The sequence below is a fragment of the Capricornis sumatraensis genome, chromosome 8 (assembly GCF_032405125.1).
Source record: "Capricornis sumatraensis isolate serow.1 chromosome 8, serow.2, whole genome shotgun sequence".
Taxonomy (NCBI): domain Eukaryota; kingdom Metazoa; phylum Chordata; class Mammalia; order Artiodactyla; family Bovidae; genus Capricornis; species Capricornis sumatraensis.
The window spans coordinates 106,638,381-106,656,894 of NC_091076.1; the positions used below are offsets into that span (position 1 = coordinate 106,638,381).

An 18,514-nucleotide genomic window follows, 5' to 3' on the forward strand; every position below is an offset into this window, starting at 1 on the left:
GCAGCCACAGCACCTCCCTGTGACCAGTTCCTTCACCCAAAGGGATGCCCACAGGCCGGCTGCCAGCTCAAACCCGAGCTAGCCGAGCTCCCAGAGGGGTGGAGTCCCGGGCCATGGTTTTAAGCTGAGACCCCAGTGGGCTTCCCTGATGGTAAGAAGTGCTATGCAGGATACCCGGGAGATGAGGGTTCGATCCCTGGGTCAGGAAGATCCCCTGGAGGAGGGCATGTCATCCCACTCCAGTATTCTTGCCTGAAGAATCCCACGGACAGAGGAGCCTGGCGGGCTGCAGTCCACAGGGTCACAAAGAGTCAGACACAACTGAGCGACTGAGCAGCAATGGGTTAGAGGCGTGCAAGGTGCCCTGGGTGAGGTCCAGATGGGGTCACTGGATCCAGAGAAAGGATCCACCCAAGGCATCCCAAGTGACCCTTTCTGACCCCCCAAATCAGTGTGTGCAGCTGACTCAGGACCCTGCTGCCAACCGTGGCACAGGGCTCCCCAGGCTGGGAGGGTGCACACCTGGGGCTCCTAGTCCAGGAAGGAGAGCCTGGCAGGGCCCACCTTGCTCTGGCCCAGGTCTGAGTTGCCTGACCTGTCTCCTGAGTACCCCGCCCCCAACCTCCAATCAAAGCTTCCACTCTTCCGAGGTAATAATAGTAATACATATTATTATAGTAATTATAATAATAGCATCATTAGCATAGCTCCCCCACCAACATTTGGAGAGTTCTTTGTAGATAACCAGGCATTTTCGCAGGCATCATCTCATCAGCCATCACTCATCTGATATTTGGCCTTCACCCCTCAGATCTGGGGGCCTGCTAAGATCTGCTGTCTCCCCGGAGCCTTGGGACCTGGGAGCCCACCCCAAGGTCAAAACCAGCCCTGGAAGCCCAGCACAGGGCGTCCCTCTCCAGGCAGTACCCCTGGCCCTGGGGCACTCTCGGCATGGGGCAAGGGGCCCAGCCTGGAGGTCCCGGTCCCAGCTCATCCCTGGGTGATAAAGACAAGAAGAATTTGAGTTTTCCCATCAGGATGGCTCGGGGACTTTCTTCCTTGGTCCCTGGGGGAGCCACAGGCCATTCTTACAATGGTCACAGGTCAGCCAGTGAAGGGCACGGCTCCGGGGCTTCCCCAGAGGTTCTCCTTTGGAGGGTGAGTTCTTCCGCCCCGGTGGGTGGAGCCCTTTCCACACCAGTCCAGAAGTGAGGGTGGGGGCCCCAGGGAGTAAGCCCCACCCCAGGCCAGGGCGTGCCTAGGCCCCCCTGTGCTGGTCAGCCTGCGTCGGGTCCCCCAGCTTCTCCACCCTGCTGCCGTTACAGCTGCTCCAGGCCAGGGTCCAGACAGCTAGCTCCTGGCCCCCAGGGATGGGTCCCAGCAGACACAGTGGGGGGAACGGATGAACTCAGCAGGAGAGTGGGGCCCCGGGTCTGGCCTATGGCCCTTAGCTTCCCAGAAGGACTTTATCTGAGGCCAAAGGCAGGGCAGCCAGCACCCGGCCACCCCACCCGAGGACCAGCACAGCTGTCTCTTTAAGGGAGCTTGTCCTGGGAGGGCTGGGGGATTAAGGCCTTAGAGGAGCTTAAGGGAGGGGGGGGGTGCAAAGGGGTCGAGTCCCTCCTCCAGAATCCTCTTCCAGCAGCACCGGGATGAAGTCCACACACTCTGGTCAGGGCCGGATTGTGTGGCTGAGGCTGCCGGACACAATCGGCCATTGGCTGAGGTCACCCCTCTGCTGGGGACCTGGCCCAGGGTGGACATAGAGTGACTGGCGTTTCTGAAAACTGCCCTGGAGCTTGGCTCCTGGGACACTGGGGCTGCTGGGAAATCAGCTGGAAAGACCTGGTGCATGAACGTGACAAGCACGGGGGGGGCCAAGGGCTGTGTTTTCAGAAGACCCTGCCTCCTTGCCCAGAGGCTCACCAAGTGGACCTCTGCCTTGCACTAAAAATCCCACTTCTCCTCCGGCATGTCCTTCACCCTGAGCCCCGAGCTGGAGCCACGGCGCCTGGAAACCAGAGCCCGGAGCACACCGTGCTGGCTTTGGGGGCTCTGCACTTGGTTTTGAAGTTTCCCCCTTGACATCTCCTAGACCCGACTCACAACACTCTGTACTCAGCGCTGAGAGTGAACACAGAAAACACTGTGGGAGGAGCTTCCCTGGTGGCTCAGTAGGAACGGAGCCGCCTGCCGAGGCCGGGGACGCGGGTTTGATCCCTGGGTTGGGAAGATCCCACGTGCTGCAGAGCAAGTAAGCTGGAGTGTGGGTTGCTCTGCTCTGGAGTAGTTGTGAGTAAGCTCACAGCTACTGAGCTGGCCCTCCAGGGCCCGGGAGCTGTAGCTACTGAATGAAGCCCGTGGGCCCTGGAGTCCATGCTCTGCAAGAAGAGAAGACACCACGAGAGAGAAACCGACTCACTGCAGCTGGAGGAAAGCCCATGCAGCAGCAAAGACCCAGTGCAGCCAAAAATAAACAAGTAAAAAACAGTGTGTGTGTGTCTCGGGGGTGGGGGGGGGCGGGGGCGGGGCTGATTTTCCACGTTCAAGAACCTCTTGGGCACAGGTCTCCTAAAGGTGGGTAGGATTCGATCACACGGCCGTCCTGCCCACCCCCAGGCCCCATCCGCCTTTCTCCTTGGGTCCTCACTCCCACCCCTGCCTGGGGAGCAGAAATGGCCTGCCTGCTCCTGGCGGGACCAAGCGGCAGCCCCACGGGGCGTCCAACCCCCTTGGAGTCGAGCTGGGCGGATCTGACCGGGGCGTCTGTGGGGACCAGGCTGACCTCGCGGGCCGTGCCTGGCTGCCCGGGACCTTACCAGCACATCGATCCCAGAGAAGGTGTGGTTGGCGTTGTCCAGGGCGTAGAGCAGCTGATACACCCCGTCGTTGGCCTCGCTGTTTCCATAGAAACCCGCGCCCACTGCAGCGCTGTGGGTGAGACCCCAAAGTTAGAGGTGATACCCGGAGGAGATGGTTTTCTTCAGGACACTATTTTTTAGTGCCGTTTTAACCGCACGATGAACATGAATGGAAAGTATATGGGAGTCCCCGTGGTCTGGCCCCCCACCATCCACAGCCCCCACCAGAATGGCACGATTGTTACAACTGATGAACCTAAGAGGACAAGCCACTATCACCCAAAGTCCACAGTTTACGTTTGGCTCACTCCTGGGGCTGTAGAGTCTTATGTCTGAACAAAAGTATAAGGACACGTGTTTGCCATTATAGTATCACACAGAGTAGTTCCACGGCCCTTAAAATCCTTTGTGCTCTATCTTGTAATCCTCCCCCATCCCGAAACCCTGGCAACCACTCATGTGTTCACCGTTTCCATAGTTTTGCCTTTTCCAAAACGTCATATGGTTGGAATCATACAGTAAGTGGCCTATTCATATGCATTTAAGCTTCCTCCGTGTCCTTTCGTGGCTTGATAGCTCATTTTTCTTTGAGAGCTGAATAATATCCCATTGTTTGAATGAAAACAGCTTGGCCGTTCACCTCCTGAAGGGCATCTCGGTTGCTTCTACTGTCAGTGTTCAGCCGCCAAGTCATGTCTGACTTTTTGCGATCCCATGGACTGCAGCATGCCAGGCTTCCCCGTCCTTCACTATCTCCCGGAGTTTGCTCAGACTCATGTCCATTGAGTCGGTGATACCATCCAACCATCTCATCCTCTGCCGCCCTCTTCTCCTCCTGCCCTCAGTCTTTCCCAGCATCACCAGGCCTTGGCAATTATGATACAAGAGGCTCTAAGCATCCATTAGAGCGGGTGTTTGACTTCAGCTGAGGGACTCTTTCCTGGGGTACGGGAGAGGGGGTGGTCTAAACTTCTGGCAAGTGTGTTGGCCCGGCGATGAGGGGAAGGCTCTGGGCCAGCGGGCCCTGGCCTGACCTGGCACGTTTCATTTAGCCCACGGGAAAACACTCCCGTCCTCTAGTCACAGGGCTCCGAAGGGTGGAAGATTTTGCTGGCTGGGCCCCAGGGATTCTGATGCTGGCAATAAGTCGGGGAGGGGCTCAGGAACTCGTATCTTTCGGGCTCCCCAGAGCTGACACACGTGGGCTTGGGAACCGCTGAAGTCTCGTGAAATCACACCTGCCTCTCCGAAATCCTCTTAGTGTTGGGGACTCCCCTTCCGTTCTCTATCCTTTCCCCCACTCTCCTGTGTTGCCCATCCTACTGAAAAGTTCTGGATTCTAGAAAGTCCTACCCTTCAGTGTGATGTGTGGGCCTGTCTTTCCAGCGGCACACAGGCATAGCTGCCCTGCAGCAGGTGGGATCTCCCTGGATCAGGGATGGAACCCATGTCCCCCGCGTCAGCAGGCGGATTCTTCGCTACTGGAACACCAGGGATCCAGAAAGCCCCCCTTCTTATGTGGAGTGGAAGTCTACCTCCTTAAACCACACACCCACCGATTTCTGGCTGTCCTCGGGGTCAGCCTGGAAGAAGCCTCCAAAACTCTACAAGATGACCTGGACATCTGAATGGGGCTCCGTATCACCCTCCTTATCACTCTTCCAGTCGAGCGTGTCCTCCAGACCCTGGTCCACATCTGGTTCAGCTCATCTGGTCGGGCAGTGCTCTGAGTGATGCTCCCAAGCCCAGGCGGTCCCTCCAGCTCCGCGCTTGGGTCCTCCCTCCCCGCCACTGACCCTGCACTCCACAAACACCCCTGGACTTCTCCCCAAGGACCCCTGCGAAGCCCAGGTGCTCCTCCTTCCTCTGCTGCCCTACTGCCTTCTGTTTTGTTTTAACCAAAAGCAGAACTCTAAATCCATCTCCGTGAAATTTCATCTGGTTGGTTTCGGTCCAACATTCCAGCCTGAGCAAATCATCTCGAATCTTGCTTCTGTCACTGATTGTATTTTATATGACTCACACCACTGGGGGTCCTCTGAAGAATCATCGAACAGCCTCGAGTTTTCATCCAAAACACTGGGTTTGGGGGTAGGGGTGAAGCTACATGTGTTTATACTTATCCTTTTTCTTTGAAAGGGACAGGACCTTCGAAGGAACCCCTTGGAAGGCTGTTACAGAATCCTCCTTCCAGGGCACCCTTGACCCTGAATTCAGTGTGTCTCAGGAAATGGTCCATGGCCCGCAGGACAGAATCACCTGGAGGCTGAGGGGGGCGGTCCAGCTGCACCCACTGTTATCAGTGTGGCCTGAAATGTGCATTTTGAAACAATGTTCTCGTCTGCTTCATGGGTCTGACGCACGCATGCGTACGCCTGTGTCAGCTACACTTTGGTGAACCAGCGCGTAAATCAATACTCTTTGCATTCACCCAGAACTGTTCACCCAGCTTTGAACCCCCTTAACGGCACCAGCCCGGCGTCAGAGCTCATTGAAACCGCTCCCTCCTCATCCCCCCAGCCTCACTCTGGATCCCTCCTCCTCCTGCTCTCGTTGACTCCCTTCCTTGCCCCTCTCCCTCAACTCACTCCCACCGGGCTCTGATCTGAGCTTGACTCCAGCGACTGGAACTGTGGACTTCCACTGCGCTCACCCCAGATCCCGCCGCCCTGCAGCCCCACACGGCAGGCAGGACAGACGGCGAACGTGATCTAACGGGGAGAAGACAGCCCTGGGGCGCTGTGAGCCGCAGGGGACGAGCCCCAGGTATCCTCACGGCCCAGGCTCACTGGACCCCATCTGCCTCTCCCATCTGGAGACAGTAGGTCAAATCCAGCAGTACCATCTCCCAGAGAGTTTCAGGCAGGCCTGAGGCTTTTGGGAAAATCTTTGTAGATACAAAAACAAGGAAAAACAACTCCTAGGACTTCGTAGCTAAGACTCCATGCTCCCAATGCATGAGGCCCAGGTTTGATTCCTGGTCAGGGAACCAGACCCCGCATGCCTCAACTAAAACCTAGTGCAGCCAAATAAATAAATGAAAATTTTAAAAAAAAAGAAAGAAAGAAAACACGAAAAATACAACTCATGAGAAAACAAGGCCCGTGTGTGTGGGGTCACTTCTTGAGCAGTAGCTTGACTCTGACACGAAGTTAGAGATTCTCACTATTGGAGCAGAGAAGACCTGGCTGAGGGCGCTAAGAGCCACTGATCCTGTAGGAGGTGGAATTGATCTGGGCTGGAGTCAGACTCTGATCACAGATCCAGGGCGGTAGCTGGGAGGGGATGGGATGCAGAGAGCGGAGTTGCCACCGGTCAACTGCCCAGGGAGCTCCCTGCTGGGCTGGAGAGGCTCACACCGAGGGTGGCGGCCTGGGATGCTAAGGAGCTTCCCATACCACCCAGGACATCTGATTCCCACCGCTTGGGGAGAAAGTGGACAGCATGCACCCCAGAGACAGGCTCTCCCACCCAGGTTCCCGGAGCTCAGGCACGACCACGTGGGCAGACAGCTGATGAGCCACCTGGGGTCTGTTATGATGGGGTAGGGCTGGAGGTGGAAGGTGAGGAAGGGGTGTCCCGGTCAAGGGGCTGGGTCAAGGAGACCCAGACGGCCAGGGCTGCTTTTCGTCCGCTGCGTCCGCCTCCCACCTCCGCGCCCCCGCCCGGCCCAGCGCAGACGGACACTCACCAGCAGATAAGTGCGGCCACCACGGCCGTCCAGGTGACGCAGCAGGAGCGGGGGTGCTTGGTCTGCGCTGCGTCGTCCCGCCGGCAGCAGCACACGCAGACCAGGTAGGCCGCGAGGAGGACGAGGTTCAGGCCCAGGCCGACGGCGGCCACCAGCCCCAGGAACAGCAGCGACTGAGGAGGGAGAGGCCGGGGGTCAGCGCTGGGTCCCGGGGAAGGGCCCCAAGCTCAGCGGGGCTGCGGAAGCCGTGACTCAGCTGTACGTCCATTGCCCTCCTCCCAGGACTGATGCTCCCGCTCTGTATAAAGTGCCCTGCCCTCGGGCACCAGGAGTTGGGGGGAGATGGAGCTCAGGTGTGGGAGGGGGCAGAGGACCTGAGACAAGAGGCAGGAGGTGTGGCTCAAGGCTGGCCCCCCATCTGGGGCATGCACACCTGGATGAAGGTAAGGACCAGACCCTTCCTAACGGATGCTCTGAGTCACTCAAGAGACAAGCAGGAATTGTCCCCAGACCCTGAGGTCTATGGGTGATGCTTGGTATGACTGAGGAAGACAAGGAGAGGGACATCCACACGACTGGAGCATCCAAGGCCTCCTGAGGAGGTAGGGCCTGGGCGGGGTGTCTCAGAAGCTGAGCAGGGGCCTGCGGCCAACGTCCTGGCGTATGCCCCCTCTGAGCCTCGCTTTAGGAGTTAGGGTCCTTCCTAACCAGAGGCCAACTCCGTGAGGGGGGAGTGGGAGTTGTCAGGAGATGCGCCTGCGGAGGTCCCTTCTACCACACCCCTTAAGGGACAGTGACCCCCAGATGCCAAGGGTAGCAGCCAAGCCCAGAATCCTGAAAGGGAGAAGATGCCATCTCAGGCCTGCCAAGCTCCTACAAAAGGGGCTGCTGTCGGCCAGGAGGCCCAGAATCCCCTACTCCTTGCCCTCGAGTCTCCTGACTCAGCCAGATGGACAGTAGATGGCCCCAGGGCTGGAACTGGCTCTAATCAGGCTCCTGAGCTGACAGCCTCACCCTGCTGCACACGGGCCCCTGAGTCACTCCCAGCTGGGAATCTCCAGCACTCCAGTCTGGGCCGTCGCGGGGGGGAGATGAGCAGATTGGGGGAGATACCGGGATCCTTCCGGTCTAAGGAGGAGACAAGTCTCAGGCTGGAGGGTGTGCACACCTGGAGGCTGAGGCCTGCAGTCTGAGGTCATCTTGGCAGGAAGGGGCGGAGCCTCACAGGGGAGAGGGGGCACCTGCTCTGCTGGTCGCCTGGACCGACAGGCTCCCGAGCCTCACGGACAAATGGCCAAAGTGATGGGGACAGCCCGGAAGTGGACAGGGGGGACGGCCCACTTGGGTGTGGGATAGGTGGCTGTGACAAAGCGTGGCTCTCGCCTCCACCTGGCGTAATTGCGTCACAGACCCTGCCAGGGGCCTGCCCTGCCACCCTCCCGACTCAGCGGCGTGGAGGGCGAGTCCTCCTCCTCCAGGCAGTTGGGAAGGCCCAGTAGACCTGAACACATGCATCCCCCCTGTGGAAGTCCTCCTGGGGTGGCAGGGGCGGGGACCCCTGAGCCCGGACCACTAGCCTTGTCCCATGCACGGAGCCAGGAGGCTGGCCTGGGGAGATCGTGGGAAGGAGCCGCCCCTGCCGCCCCCCCTGGTGGCTCAGACTGTAAAGAACCTGCCTGCAGTGCAGGAGACCAGGGCTCGATCTCAGGGTCAGGAAGATCCCCCAGAGGAGGAAATGTCTACACACTCCAGTATTCTTGCCTGGAGAATTCCATGGACAGAAGAGCCTGGCGGGCTACAGTCCACAGGGTCGCCGAAGAATTGGATGCGATTGGCAACTGACACTGCCAGCCCCAAGCACAAGCCCCCAGGGCAAGCCGCTTGCTCACTGGAGGCCCTGTGGCCCCGGGCCATGGGGAAAAAGGTCAAGAACAGATAGGAGTTTCAGCTCAGTTCAGTCGCTCAATCGTGTCCAACTTTTTGCGACCCTATGGACTGCAGCACGTCAGGCCTCCCTGTCCATCACCAACTCTCGGAGTTTGCTCAAACTCATGTCCATTGAGTCGCTGATGCCATCCAACCGTCTCATCCTCTGTCGTCCCCTTCTCCTGCCTTCCATCTTTCCCAGCATCAGGGTCTTTTCAAATGAGTCAGTTCTTTGCATCAGATGGCCAAAGGATTGGAGTTTCAGCTTCAGCATCAGTCCTTCCAATGAATTTTCAGGACTGATCTCCTTTAGGATGGACTGGTTGGATCTCCTTGCTGTCCAAGGGACTCTCAGGAGTCTTTTCCAACACCACAGTTCAAAAGCATCAGTACTTCGGGGCTCAGCTTTCTTTATAATCCAACTCTCACATCCATACTTGACCACTGGAAAAACCATAGCTTTGACTAGATGGACTTTGTTGGCAAAGTAATGTCTCTGCTTTTTAATATGCTATCTAGCTTGGTCATAGCTTTTCTTCCAAGGAGGAAGCATCTTTTAATTTCATGGCTGCAGTCACCATCTGCAGTGATTTTGGAGCCCAAGAAAATACAGGGGTTCAGAGCCTTGCTGTTCAAAGTGGAGTTCACCAGCACTGCAGCACTGACCTCTTCTGAGATGCAGAATGCACCATCTCCAGCTCCACCCTGGACCCAGTGAATCAGAAGTGCGCCAAGAGATGACCGGCGGGGCTGTATCCTGTTCAAGTCTAGGAAGCACCGAGTAGTGTCCACAGACTTCCTCAAGGTGTTTACGGCAGCGGAACCTTTCCTTCAGACTCGCTTAGCAGAGCACCGATATACAGAGCGTCTCCTGACTGAGAGGTGGATGTAAATGCCACGCTTTGTCCTGGCCACCCCCTCGCAGGCCTGAGGTCCCTCTGCTAGAGCCCAGGACCCCCTTCACAAGTTGCAGACCACTGTGCAGTGAGCAAACCCCTCGAGCCGGCAACACTTCTCCTTCTCCTGGCAGAAAGGAGGGCTTGTGTCCCCACCACCCCACCCCGCCCCCGACAGCTGTTCACCGCAGCCTAACACTGCAGTAAGAGTCAAGTGCCGGAAGCAACCCAAATGCTGACCAACAAGAGATCTGACATGTAACAGGGGCTAGAGCCACAAAATGGAATACTGTGCAGCCGTGGAACGTCAGTGGCAGTGACAGCCAGTGATTGGGTGAATGTTTCAGACGCGACACAGGAAGAAACGAGACGGAGCAGCAGGGGGTGTGGGGGCTACCTGATGTCAGACGCGAAGAGGGGAGGCTCAGCCGCAGGCACGGGCCGAGACGCGCCTGCCTCTGGGAGGGAATCAAGGGGGTCAGGGACGCGCACACACACGCGCATGCACATACATGTGCTGAGGTGTACACTTACTAAGAGAGCACACTTCCCTATAAGTTAATCCTAATGAAAACAAAACAAAACCCGGATAAACCTTTTGCATAGATCAGAGACCAGCTAACAGTCAGACCTCCTCCCAGCTTCCCTAGACAATCTCACCCTCAATATCCTCCCAAACAGGAAAACCCACGGACTCTACCACGGGCCCCCATCCGGCACAGCAGGACCTCCGGGAAGTAATCACGACTTGGGGTGGTGCCACCTGAGTGTCTCCAAACCACAGCCCATCCCTACCCCTGGGTTTGCTCCCCCATTTCACCCCTCACAACACACTCGGGCCCCCTGACCTCTTGCAAGCCCCGTACTGTGGGCAGGGCCCTGGGAGTCTCAGGCCGAGGGGCCTCTCCAAGCCGGGCGTCTAGCCTCAATTCTTTCACTCCTGCTTTGGCCCAGCCCGGGGAGGCCATGCCTGGGAAATCCAAACTTGGAGGCACTTCTGTTAGCAGTTCTCTTCCAGAACTTTCCTCCAGCACTGGGAGCAGGAGGGCAGGGGCACAGGAGCTAGGATCAGGGTTTGGGCTGTTTAGCGACTAAGTCGTGTCCAGCTCTTTGCAACCCCATGGACTGTGGCCCGCCAGGCTCCTCTGTCCATGGGATTTCCCAGGCAAGAATACTGGAGTGGGTTGCTGTTTCCTTCTCCAGAGGATCTTCCCGTCCCGGGGATCAAAGCCAAGTCTCCTGCATTGGCAGGCCTGTTCTTTATTGCTGAGCCACCTGGGAAGCCCAGGGTTAGGGTTAAGGTTGGAGGCAGGAGGGGCTGAAGGAGGGAGGGAAGAGAAGCCTGCACAACCTTCTCCCCCCATCACCCTGCCGTCACCCGCCACCCTCTAACAGGCAACAGTTCTGCTCCTAAAGGACTCTGCAGGTCTCCGTTACACACCTCCGGGTGTTACAGGGAGGATGTCCTGTCTGCAGGAAGCCAGGAAGTCAATTTGCACGCCCTCCTGCGCTGAGGGAGCCGAGAAAGGACAGGTTCCCAGCCCCTGTGGCCACCACCTCCCTGAGCTGCCCAACAACCAGCCCACGACCCCGGCATCAGGGCTCAGGCCTCGCCCTATCATCCAGGCAACGTCCACTCATTCTGGTTTGTCACTTTGTAATGAGAAACCAGAGCACGAACCCAGGACCCCAGCTGGGGGCAGCAGTGACAGACGGGCCTTCTGGGAAGGCCGAGGTGGCAGCTGAGCCCCCAGGGGCTTCTGCACTTGGGTGGAGGAGGGAGGGGGCAACATCCTGAGCACCCCTCACCTCGAGACCCCAGGAGATGAAGAGTGTGCCAGCCCAGAGGTGAGGCCAGAGGGCGGGGAGCTGCAGGGTGAGGCCCTGACTGGAAAGGGTTAAGCTCCCCCACCTCCTGGGCTGATGGGGGCAGCGTGAGTGTCTGCTGATCATGACTCAAGGTTCACGCTGGATGAATGGGGCTTCCTCATCCTTTGGCTCCTCTCAAATCCTGCAGGGGGGTGGGGCGGGGAGGGCTCAGGAGGTCTTTCCTCCTTAGAAAGGCCCCCAAGTTGGAGGAGCCCCATAGCTCTGGATCCAACCCTCCCCTGGGAGTGTGTGAGACTCTGCGGAGCCTATGAACAGGACTGCCCGGGGTTAACACGTGGAGATAGGTGTAAAAAGTGAAGAATGTCTCCTCTGCTTCCTCATGCACGTCCCAGGACAATGGCCGGCCAGCGGAAGTGGGAGAGCAAAGGTGGGAGAGGGAGCAGGCAGGGGGTCCTGCCCGGCGGCAGGGCGCAGTGAACCTCCGCGCAGCAGCGCCTGGAGCCTCCAGCCTCGCAAAGGCACCGGGTCCTCAGTGTCTGCTCTCCCATCTCTCTGGGATGGGTGGTGATGGGGCCGCTGAAGGGGGAAACCGGGGTGGCTGGTTTGGGGAGACACAGCTGGGGGCAGCGTCAGGACCCTTTCCCCAACTCTGCCCAGGTGACACCTGGCCGGTGGGGGCCTCCTCCGTGTCAAGCGGGGCTTGTGGCAACTTACGAAGCGCCCGGCGCTGGTCACATGCTTTATACCCACTAAACGACGACGGGGTCCTTTCACTAGCTCTTTGACGCCGGGATCTGCTCCATCCCCACCCTGTCTCACCTGGGCAAAGGTGAGGAGGGTCTCAGCAGCTTCCCCACCTGGAGCTGGGGACCCAGCTGGGTGGGGGCGCCCCTTCAGCCTGGGGCTCGCCACCTCCCCAGGAGCCTGGTGGATGGGGCCCAGGCGGTCTGGGCAAGGACTCAGGGTCTGGTCCACTGGCAGGGAGGGGTGGAAAGACTGACCCACAGCGGGCTTCCACGGCGGCTCCCAAGATCCCAGAAAGTGAGCAGGGCGGGGAGGGACCTGTTTCCTCGAGGAAGTTCTGGGGCTGACTTTGCTCTTCCAGATCCCCAGCACAGCCCGCCCCCTCCCCTGAGCTGTCCTTCATCTTGACTGCCTGGTCCCAGCTCCACTTAATCCTTGGTGTGTACACACATGTGTGGGGTGGGTGCCCACGTGCACGCGCGCACACACACAGGCACACGCGCGCACACACACACACACACACGCATACGCACGCGCACACGCACGCACGCACTGTACCACAAGCCAGCACTCTTCCCTTGGCTCTCCGGGGCAGAAGCTGCAGCCCCCTTGGCACGTGTCTTTCAGTCCTTCCTGACTGTGACAGCAGAGGGTCCTTGTCTGCGTCCTCCACGCGTCACTGTACTCGGACACGCTGTTGAACATCAAGGCCAGTCTTCGTAGTGATTTGCGTCCCTGGGTCCACCACGTGCGAGGGGACCCTCTAGGCACTGAGCACGTTTCAAGGGGCAGCTTGTTCACTACTTGCAGAGGAGGGAAGGGAGGCTCAGGGAGGTACAGACACCTGCCCCTGTCACACGGAAGTGACAGCACTGGGGGTTCCAACGCACAGCCCCCTCCCAGCTGCTCAGCTGCTGAGCCCCGAAGGCCTTGGCAGCACAGCTAGCACGTGACCCCACGTCCGGCACAAGGCTTCTCCCCAGTTAGGAGTCTGCTGAGCGACAGCAGGAGGTGCCCAATCGATGGTGCTAACTGAGATGGGCCGTGACTGCTGCTCAGGAGGAAGGGGACTTCCAGAAGAGACTCCTGGTCAGACACCAGGGGAACTTACCAGAATGGGAGCCGCCTGAAATAAACACCCAGAGCCAGACTTCCTGTCCAGTCCTGTCCAGCCCCACCGCACTCGCATCCCAGGCGGGGCCCTCGGGCTGCCTGAGCAGGTCGAGGAGGGTGGGGGTGAGACCGAGGGAAGGGGATGCCCCTTGGAGTGCCAGGGTCTGACATGAGGAGGAGAGGGACAGGGACTGTGAGTTGGTCCCTTTGGCTTGACTGTCACCTCTCCAGGGGACCAAGCGGGGTGGGGCAGGCTCAGGCCCACCAGGACAGTCAGACAGCAGCTGTCTGTCCCGTCCAGCCCCCTCCCCACACCTGAAGGTCGTCTCCACCCAGGCAGGAGCTTACTTTTCCTCCAGGGGAAAGGAGAAAGCCACAGTGGGAGACCCCAGGGCAGGATCTGGGGCGCGGGGTTTGGGACAAGCAGATGTGAGATCAGACACACACACACAGACACACACACAATCTGCAAGCAACGCAGCTGTCTCTGAAATCATATCCGCCTCTTTTCATGCATTCACTGGGAGCGGAAGATTCCCTGGAGTTCTCCCCAGGCGACCACATTCTCAGGGAGCCAGCGGCCTTCCCCAGGCAGGGCTCAGGCAGGGGGTGGGAGGGGGCGTGCAGACCGGGAAGGGTGCAAGCTGGGGAAGCCAAACTGGCCGACTGCTCCCCGTCCAGCAGCAGCAAGGGGGGCCTGGTTCACTCCCGCTTCTGGAAGGGCAGGCACCATCTGCCTGGGGCCCACGGGTGACAAGGCCGCTAGGGGTTATTATTAGACTCCCCGGTCAGGTGCCCTGCACACCCCACTGGACCAGGATCCCCGGGACCCTGCAGGAGAAAGTCCTGGTGGGGGAGAGGCGAACAGTTGACTGCCAGCTTGACCTCCGAGGCCCGGCTCCGCCCGGACCCGCCCCACACGCGTAGATTGTGGAGAAACTGCCCGCCGGGGGTCAAAGTCCCCAGATTGGCGCACAGGTCTAAACAAACGGGCCCCATCTCGGGTTTCCCAGCCGCGGAATCTTTGACCCGACAGAAAACTGACTCAGCCTGGCCTCGGGGGCTGAACTGGGCTGGGCCAGACCTGACCAGGCTGGGAGGTTCTGCACTCGGTCTGGGCGGGGAAGCCTAGGGGAGCACCCCGTCCCCCTAGGGGTGCAGAAACCTGGGAGGGAAGGGCCAGCAGAGCGGGGCGAGGGCAGAGTTGCGGGGATGGGGGAAGAGGCTGGCCAAGCCGCCCAGACCCCAGAAATCCAGGGCTCAGAAGGTGCGTCTGTACAGAGGAGGGGCTGGGGGTGTTGGGGGGCACTGTCTCTCCCCCGCATATCCACATGAGGCTGCAGATCCACACCCCTCTCCTCTGGCTCCGTCGCCTTCCAGGAGGGGCCCAGGCGGAGGGGCCGGCAGGGGCTGGGGAGGAAGCGTGCCGCGGAGACGAACCCGGAGACTCCAGCCAGTTTCTGCCCAAACTTCTCCCAGGCCGCACAGACCCGGAAAGCGAGAGCGCGTCTGGTTCCCCGCAGGAGGAGGGAAACCACGGGGAGCGCCCCGCCGTCCCGCCCCCGCCTCCCGCAGCTGGCGCGCGAGAATCACCGGGTTCAGGTACCAATGCACCCCCAGCCCCGACCCCTGAGCGGCGCTGCCCTCTCGCTGGGCGCTCAGCCCCCACCCCCGCCCCGCAGGAAGCGCCCTTCCCCCCGTGCCTTTGGCCGGCTTAACTCCCATCTTTCCAGTTGTCCAGGCCCGTGAGGTTCCCAGACGGGAGGGCCGTGGGCCAAGGCCCCACGGGGGAAAGGGCGAAGCGGGAAGAGGCTGCGGGGAGAGTGTGGGTGAGTGGGGTGTGGGGTCTGGAGGCGCGCGGAGCGCCGCGGGCTGGGAGGCGGGAAGGGGCGGTGCGGGGACTTGGGGCTCCGGGTCGGGGACTCACCTCCTGGTAACTCTCATCGCGGGGCCTGAAGGTGCTGTCCACCGGCTGCAAGCGCAGTCCTAGGTGCGGGACGCTGTGCAGCCACGCCACCCACCAGGGCGCGATGTACTCCACGCGCGCCGCCGGCATGGCTCAGCCCGAGTGCGCCCGCCCGCCGGTCGGCCCGGGACGCGCGCCCGCCCGGCCCGGCCCCGCCCAGCCGAGGATCAGGCCCCGCCCCCGGAGCGCGGGCCCACCCCACCCCTTCCAGGGCGGCCCCTGCCCCGGGCTCACCCTGGGGCCACCAGGGGTCACTCCCTAGAACCCGAAGCATTTCTTTGGTCTGGAATTTGTCCTGGCGGCTCAGACGGTAAAGTGTCTGCCCGCAATGCGGGAGACCTGGGTTCGATCCTTGGGTCGGGAAGATCCCATGGAGAAGGAAATGGAAACCCACTCCAGTACTCTTGCCTGGAAAATTCCATGAACTGAGGAGCCTGATAGGCTACAGTCCATGGGGTCGCAAAGAGTCAGATACGACCAAGAGACTTCACTTTCACTTTTGTCCTGGCCCAAGTCCGGGTGAAAGAGGTGGAAGAAGGGAAAACAGCCCCCAGAAGTCTCCTGAATCTGTCTCTGGGTCCCCACTTGCTCCTTGGAAGAAAAGCTGTGTCCAACCTAGATAGCATATTAAAAAGCAGAAACATTACTTTGCCAACAAAGGTCTGTCTAGTTAAAGCTACGGTTTTTCCAGGAGTCATGTATGGATGTGAGAGTTGGACTATAAAGAAAGCTGAGCCCCGAAGAATTGATGCTTTTGAACTGTGGTGTAGGAGAAGACTCTTGAGAGTCCCTTGGGCAGCAAGGAGATTCAACCAGTTCATCCTAAAGGAGATCAGTCCTGAATATTCATTGGAAGGACTGATACTGAAGCTGAAACTTCAATACTTTGGCCATCTGATGCAAAGAACTGACTCATTGGAACAGACCCTGATGCTGGGAAAGACTGAAGGCAGGAGAAGGGGATGACAGAGGAAGAGATGGTTGGATGGCATCACCGACTCTATGGACATGAGTTTGAGCAAGCTCTGGCAGTTGGTGATGGACAGGGAGGCTTGGCTTGCTGCAGTCCATGGGGTCGCAGAGTCGGACACGACTGAGCAACTGAACTGAACTGAACTGGGTCCCCAGGGTTTTGGTCACATCATCAAATCAAGTACATAGACTGTCTGAATGCCTCGGCAATCATGGTATAAGAAAGGCAAGGATGACTGTTCCTGGCGCTTTCAGAGGGTAGAGGTGTCGCTAGTGGTAAAGAACCCGTCTGCCAATGCAGGAGGCACACAGGAGAAGTGGGTTCGATCCCTGGGTTGGGAAGATCCCCTGGAGAAGGAAATGGCTACCCACTCCAGTATTCTTGCCTGGAGAATCCCATGGACAGAGGAGCCTGGCGGGCTACAGTCCATGGGGTCCCAAAGAGTCGGACATGACTGGAGTGACTTAGCGTGAACTGACAGATTGCGGACCGGACCTAAGGGACCCAGTCCCTGGGTCACTAGTTCTAAATTCACTCTCTTCCGGGATTGAGCGTCCACTCTGTAAACATGGTCTTGCCCTGGGAGCGCCCAGGTCATCTGCCCAAACAACTAAGGGGTCCCAGCTGAAAGAAGGAGCTGGTTGGAGGGCCCCAACCTCCCACGGGAGAGACCCTGGAGCCTGGGGGAGGGGAGGGAGCCTGGGAAGGCGAGGATGGTCTAGACCTCCCAGGGAGATGTCGGAGCCTTTGAGAACACAAATTAACTGAGGGCCTACTAGGTGCCAGACGTTGTTCTGTCCGTGAACAAAAGCTGATGGAAAGTCTGGCTGGGCGGGGATTGTGGTTTAGCGGCAGGTGGTAGCGGTACCCACAGAAGGACAGGCGCTAGCTCAGCGGTGCCTTGGAGGAAGGCAGAGCAGGGTCAGTGCATCAGGATGCTGGGGTGGGACTTGTGGGGGGTGCAGTCCCAGGTCTAACAGAGCCTCGCGGGCAGAAACGGACTGCGGTCCCACGACCCAAACAGCGTTCTGTGATTGCAGGAGGCATGGGGCCAGGAGAGGGAAAGTCTTGGGATAGGGTCCAAGACTGGGTAAAGGGCCGTCTGAGGTCCGTGACGCAGTAGAGGAGTGAAGGGGTCCTGAGATCAGGCTTGTGTTGCTGGCAGTCTGATCAGTGGTAGTGTGGGGTGGGGGTGAGGTGTGTGAGGTGGGGAGACCCCTAGGTTTCTGGCTTGGGGAACCGGGTGGATGAAGGTGAAACTCCATGGGTGACATGCGTTGAATACTAGGGGAGTACAGAGTACACACCTCTTCCCTTATTAGAGATCCAGGACTGGGAGACGGAGCCCTGTTTAATAGTTGAGGCTTCTCTCTCCTCCAGGAGGTCACAGTCCTGGTCAAGGTCCCCAGAACTGCAGCCATCCATCTTCGAGGCTGGGGAGCACCTTTCCTGTCACTGGGATTTCCTTTAGTTATTTCAACACACTTTGAGTACCTTCTCTGCTCTAGGGGATACACTGATGAACAACACACATTCCTGCCTGCATGGGGTCTCAAGTTTAAAGGTGAGGGGAGGCAACCTTTATCCCACACGGTGATTAATTACAAACCCCCACCCACCCCCAAGTGCCTTCCAGAGCCCAGCACTGGTTTGTAAACTGGGACTGAAGCTGGGGTGTGCGGACATTTCCTGAAAAATGACATGAGGTGAGAGCTGAAGGATGTGAAGGAGTTAACTCAGGGCATCCTGGGAAGAAGGCTGGATTCTGAGCAGGGGGACAGTACAGGGTGAGATCAGGGCCCAAGGCCCACAGGGCACATCGGGGAATAGTGAGTCTAAACTTAGCCAGGGGAGTGACAAGGAGATGCTGAAAACTCCCATGGCTGCTGCCAAGGACTGGGGTGCAAGAGGGAACTGGGGTGGGGGGATGAAAATCTTTTCTCTGGACTGCAGTACAAAATACAGAGAACTGGATACCAAGAAGGGTGAATTTCACTGTAAATTGCATCTTAGCTAGCCTTGATTTATAGTTTTTTTAATAAAAGAGAAGCTGGCAAGGTGGGCCAGTACGGCCCCATGGACCCTGGCAAGGGATCTGGTCTTGAACCAGCCATGCTGGCCGCTGAGGAGGGTGGACACCTGGAGCGATATTGGAGGGCCCTCGGTGGCACTCAGCAGTGACCTCACAGGCCGGGACCTCCGGGGTAGGCACTGCCTGGTGCCACACACGGTCCCCCCCCCCTCCCCGGGCTGCAGCTGCCGCTCCTGGCCTCCCTGACCCGGAAGTTAGGAGGATTTGCCGTTCCTCTAGAAGATTAGAGTCACAACTGTGAACTCAAGTGCCGCAGGGGAGAGGAGTGGGGGAGGGGTCTGCCTCCCTGTGAGTGGCCCGGAGTGAGCCCACCTGTCCTGGGCGGGGGCAGGGCCCAGAGTGGGGGCGCGCGGGGGCAGGGGGGCCGCACCCACACTCGATGCTCATGGCAAGCAGAAGCTGGCCACCACCACGGCCTCGGG

The 18,514-nt window shown here is 59.1% G+C and overlaps 1 protein-coding gene across 2 annotated transcripts in view; it reads right to left on the bottom strand.

Annotated features, from left to right (window-relative positions):
* The window catches only part of TTYH2 (tweety family member 2), a 35,518-nt gene extending 20,386 nt beyond the window's left edge, over positions 1-15,132 (bottom strand). For both annotated transcript variants that reach the window (XR_011145155.1, XM_068976437.1), the window contains exons 1-3: positions 14,989-15,132; positions 6,553-6,725; positions 2,820-2,931 (exon numbers count right to left, since the gene is read on the bottom strand). Coding sequence is in view for 1 of the 2 variants with exons in the window: in XM_068976437.1 (XP_068832538.1) it covers positions 2,820-2,931; positions 6,553-6,725; positions 14,989-15,117 (414 nt within the window). In the remaining variant the exon portion in view is untranslated. The remainder of the gene's footprint in view (positions 1-2,819; positions 2,932-6,552; positions 6,726-14,988) is intronic.
* Positions 15,133-18,514: the final 3,382 nt, after the last annotated feature.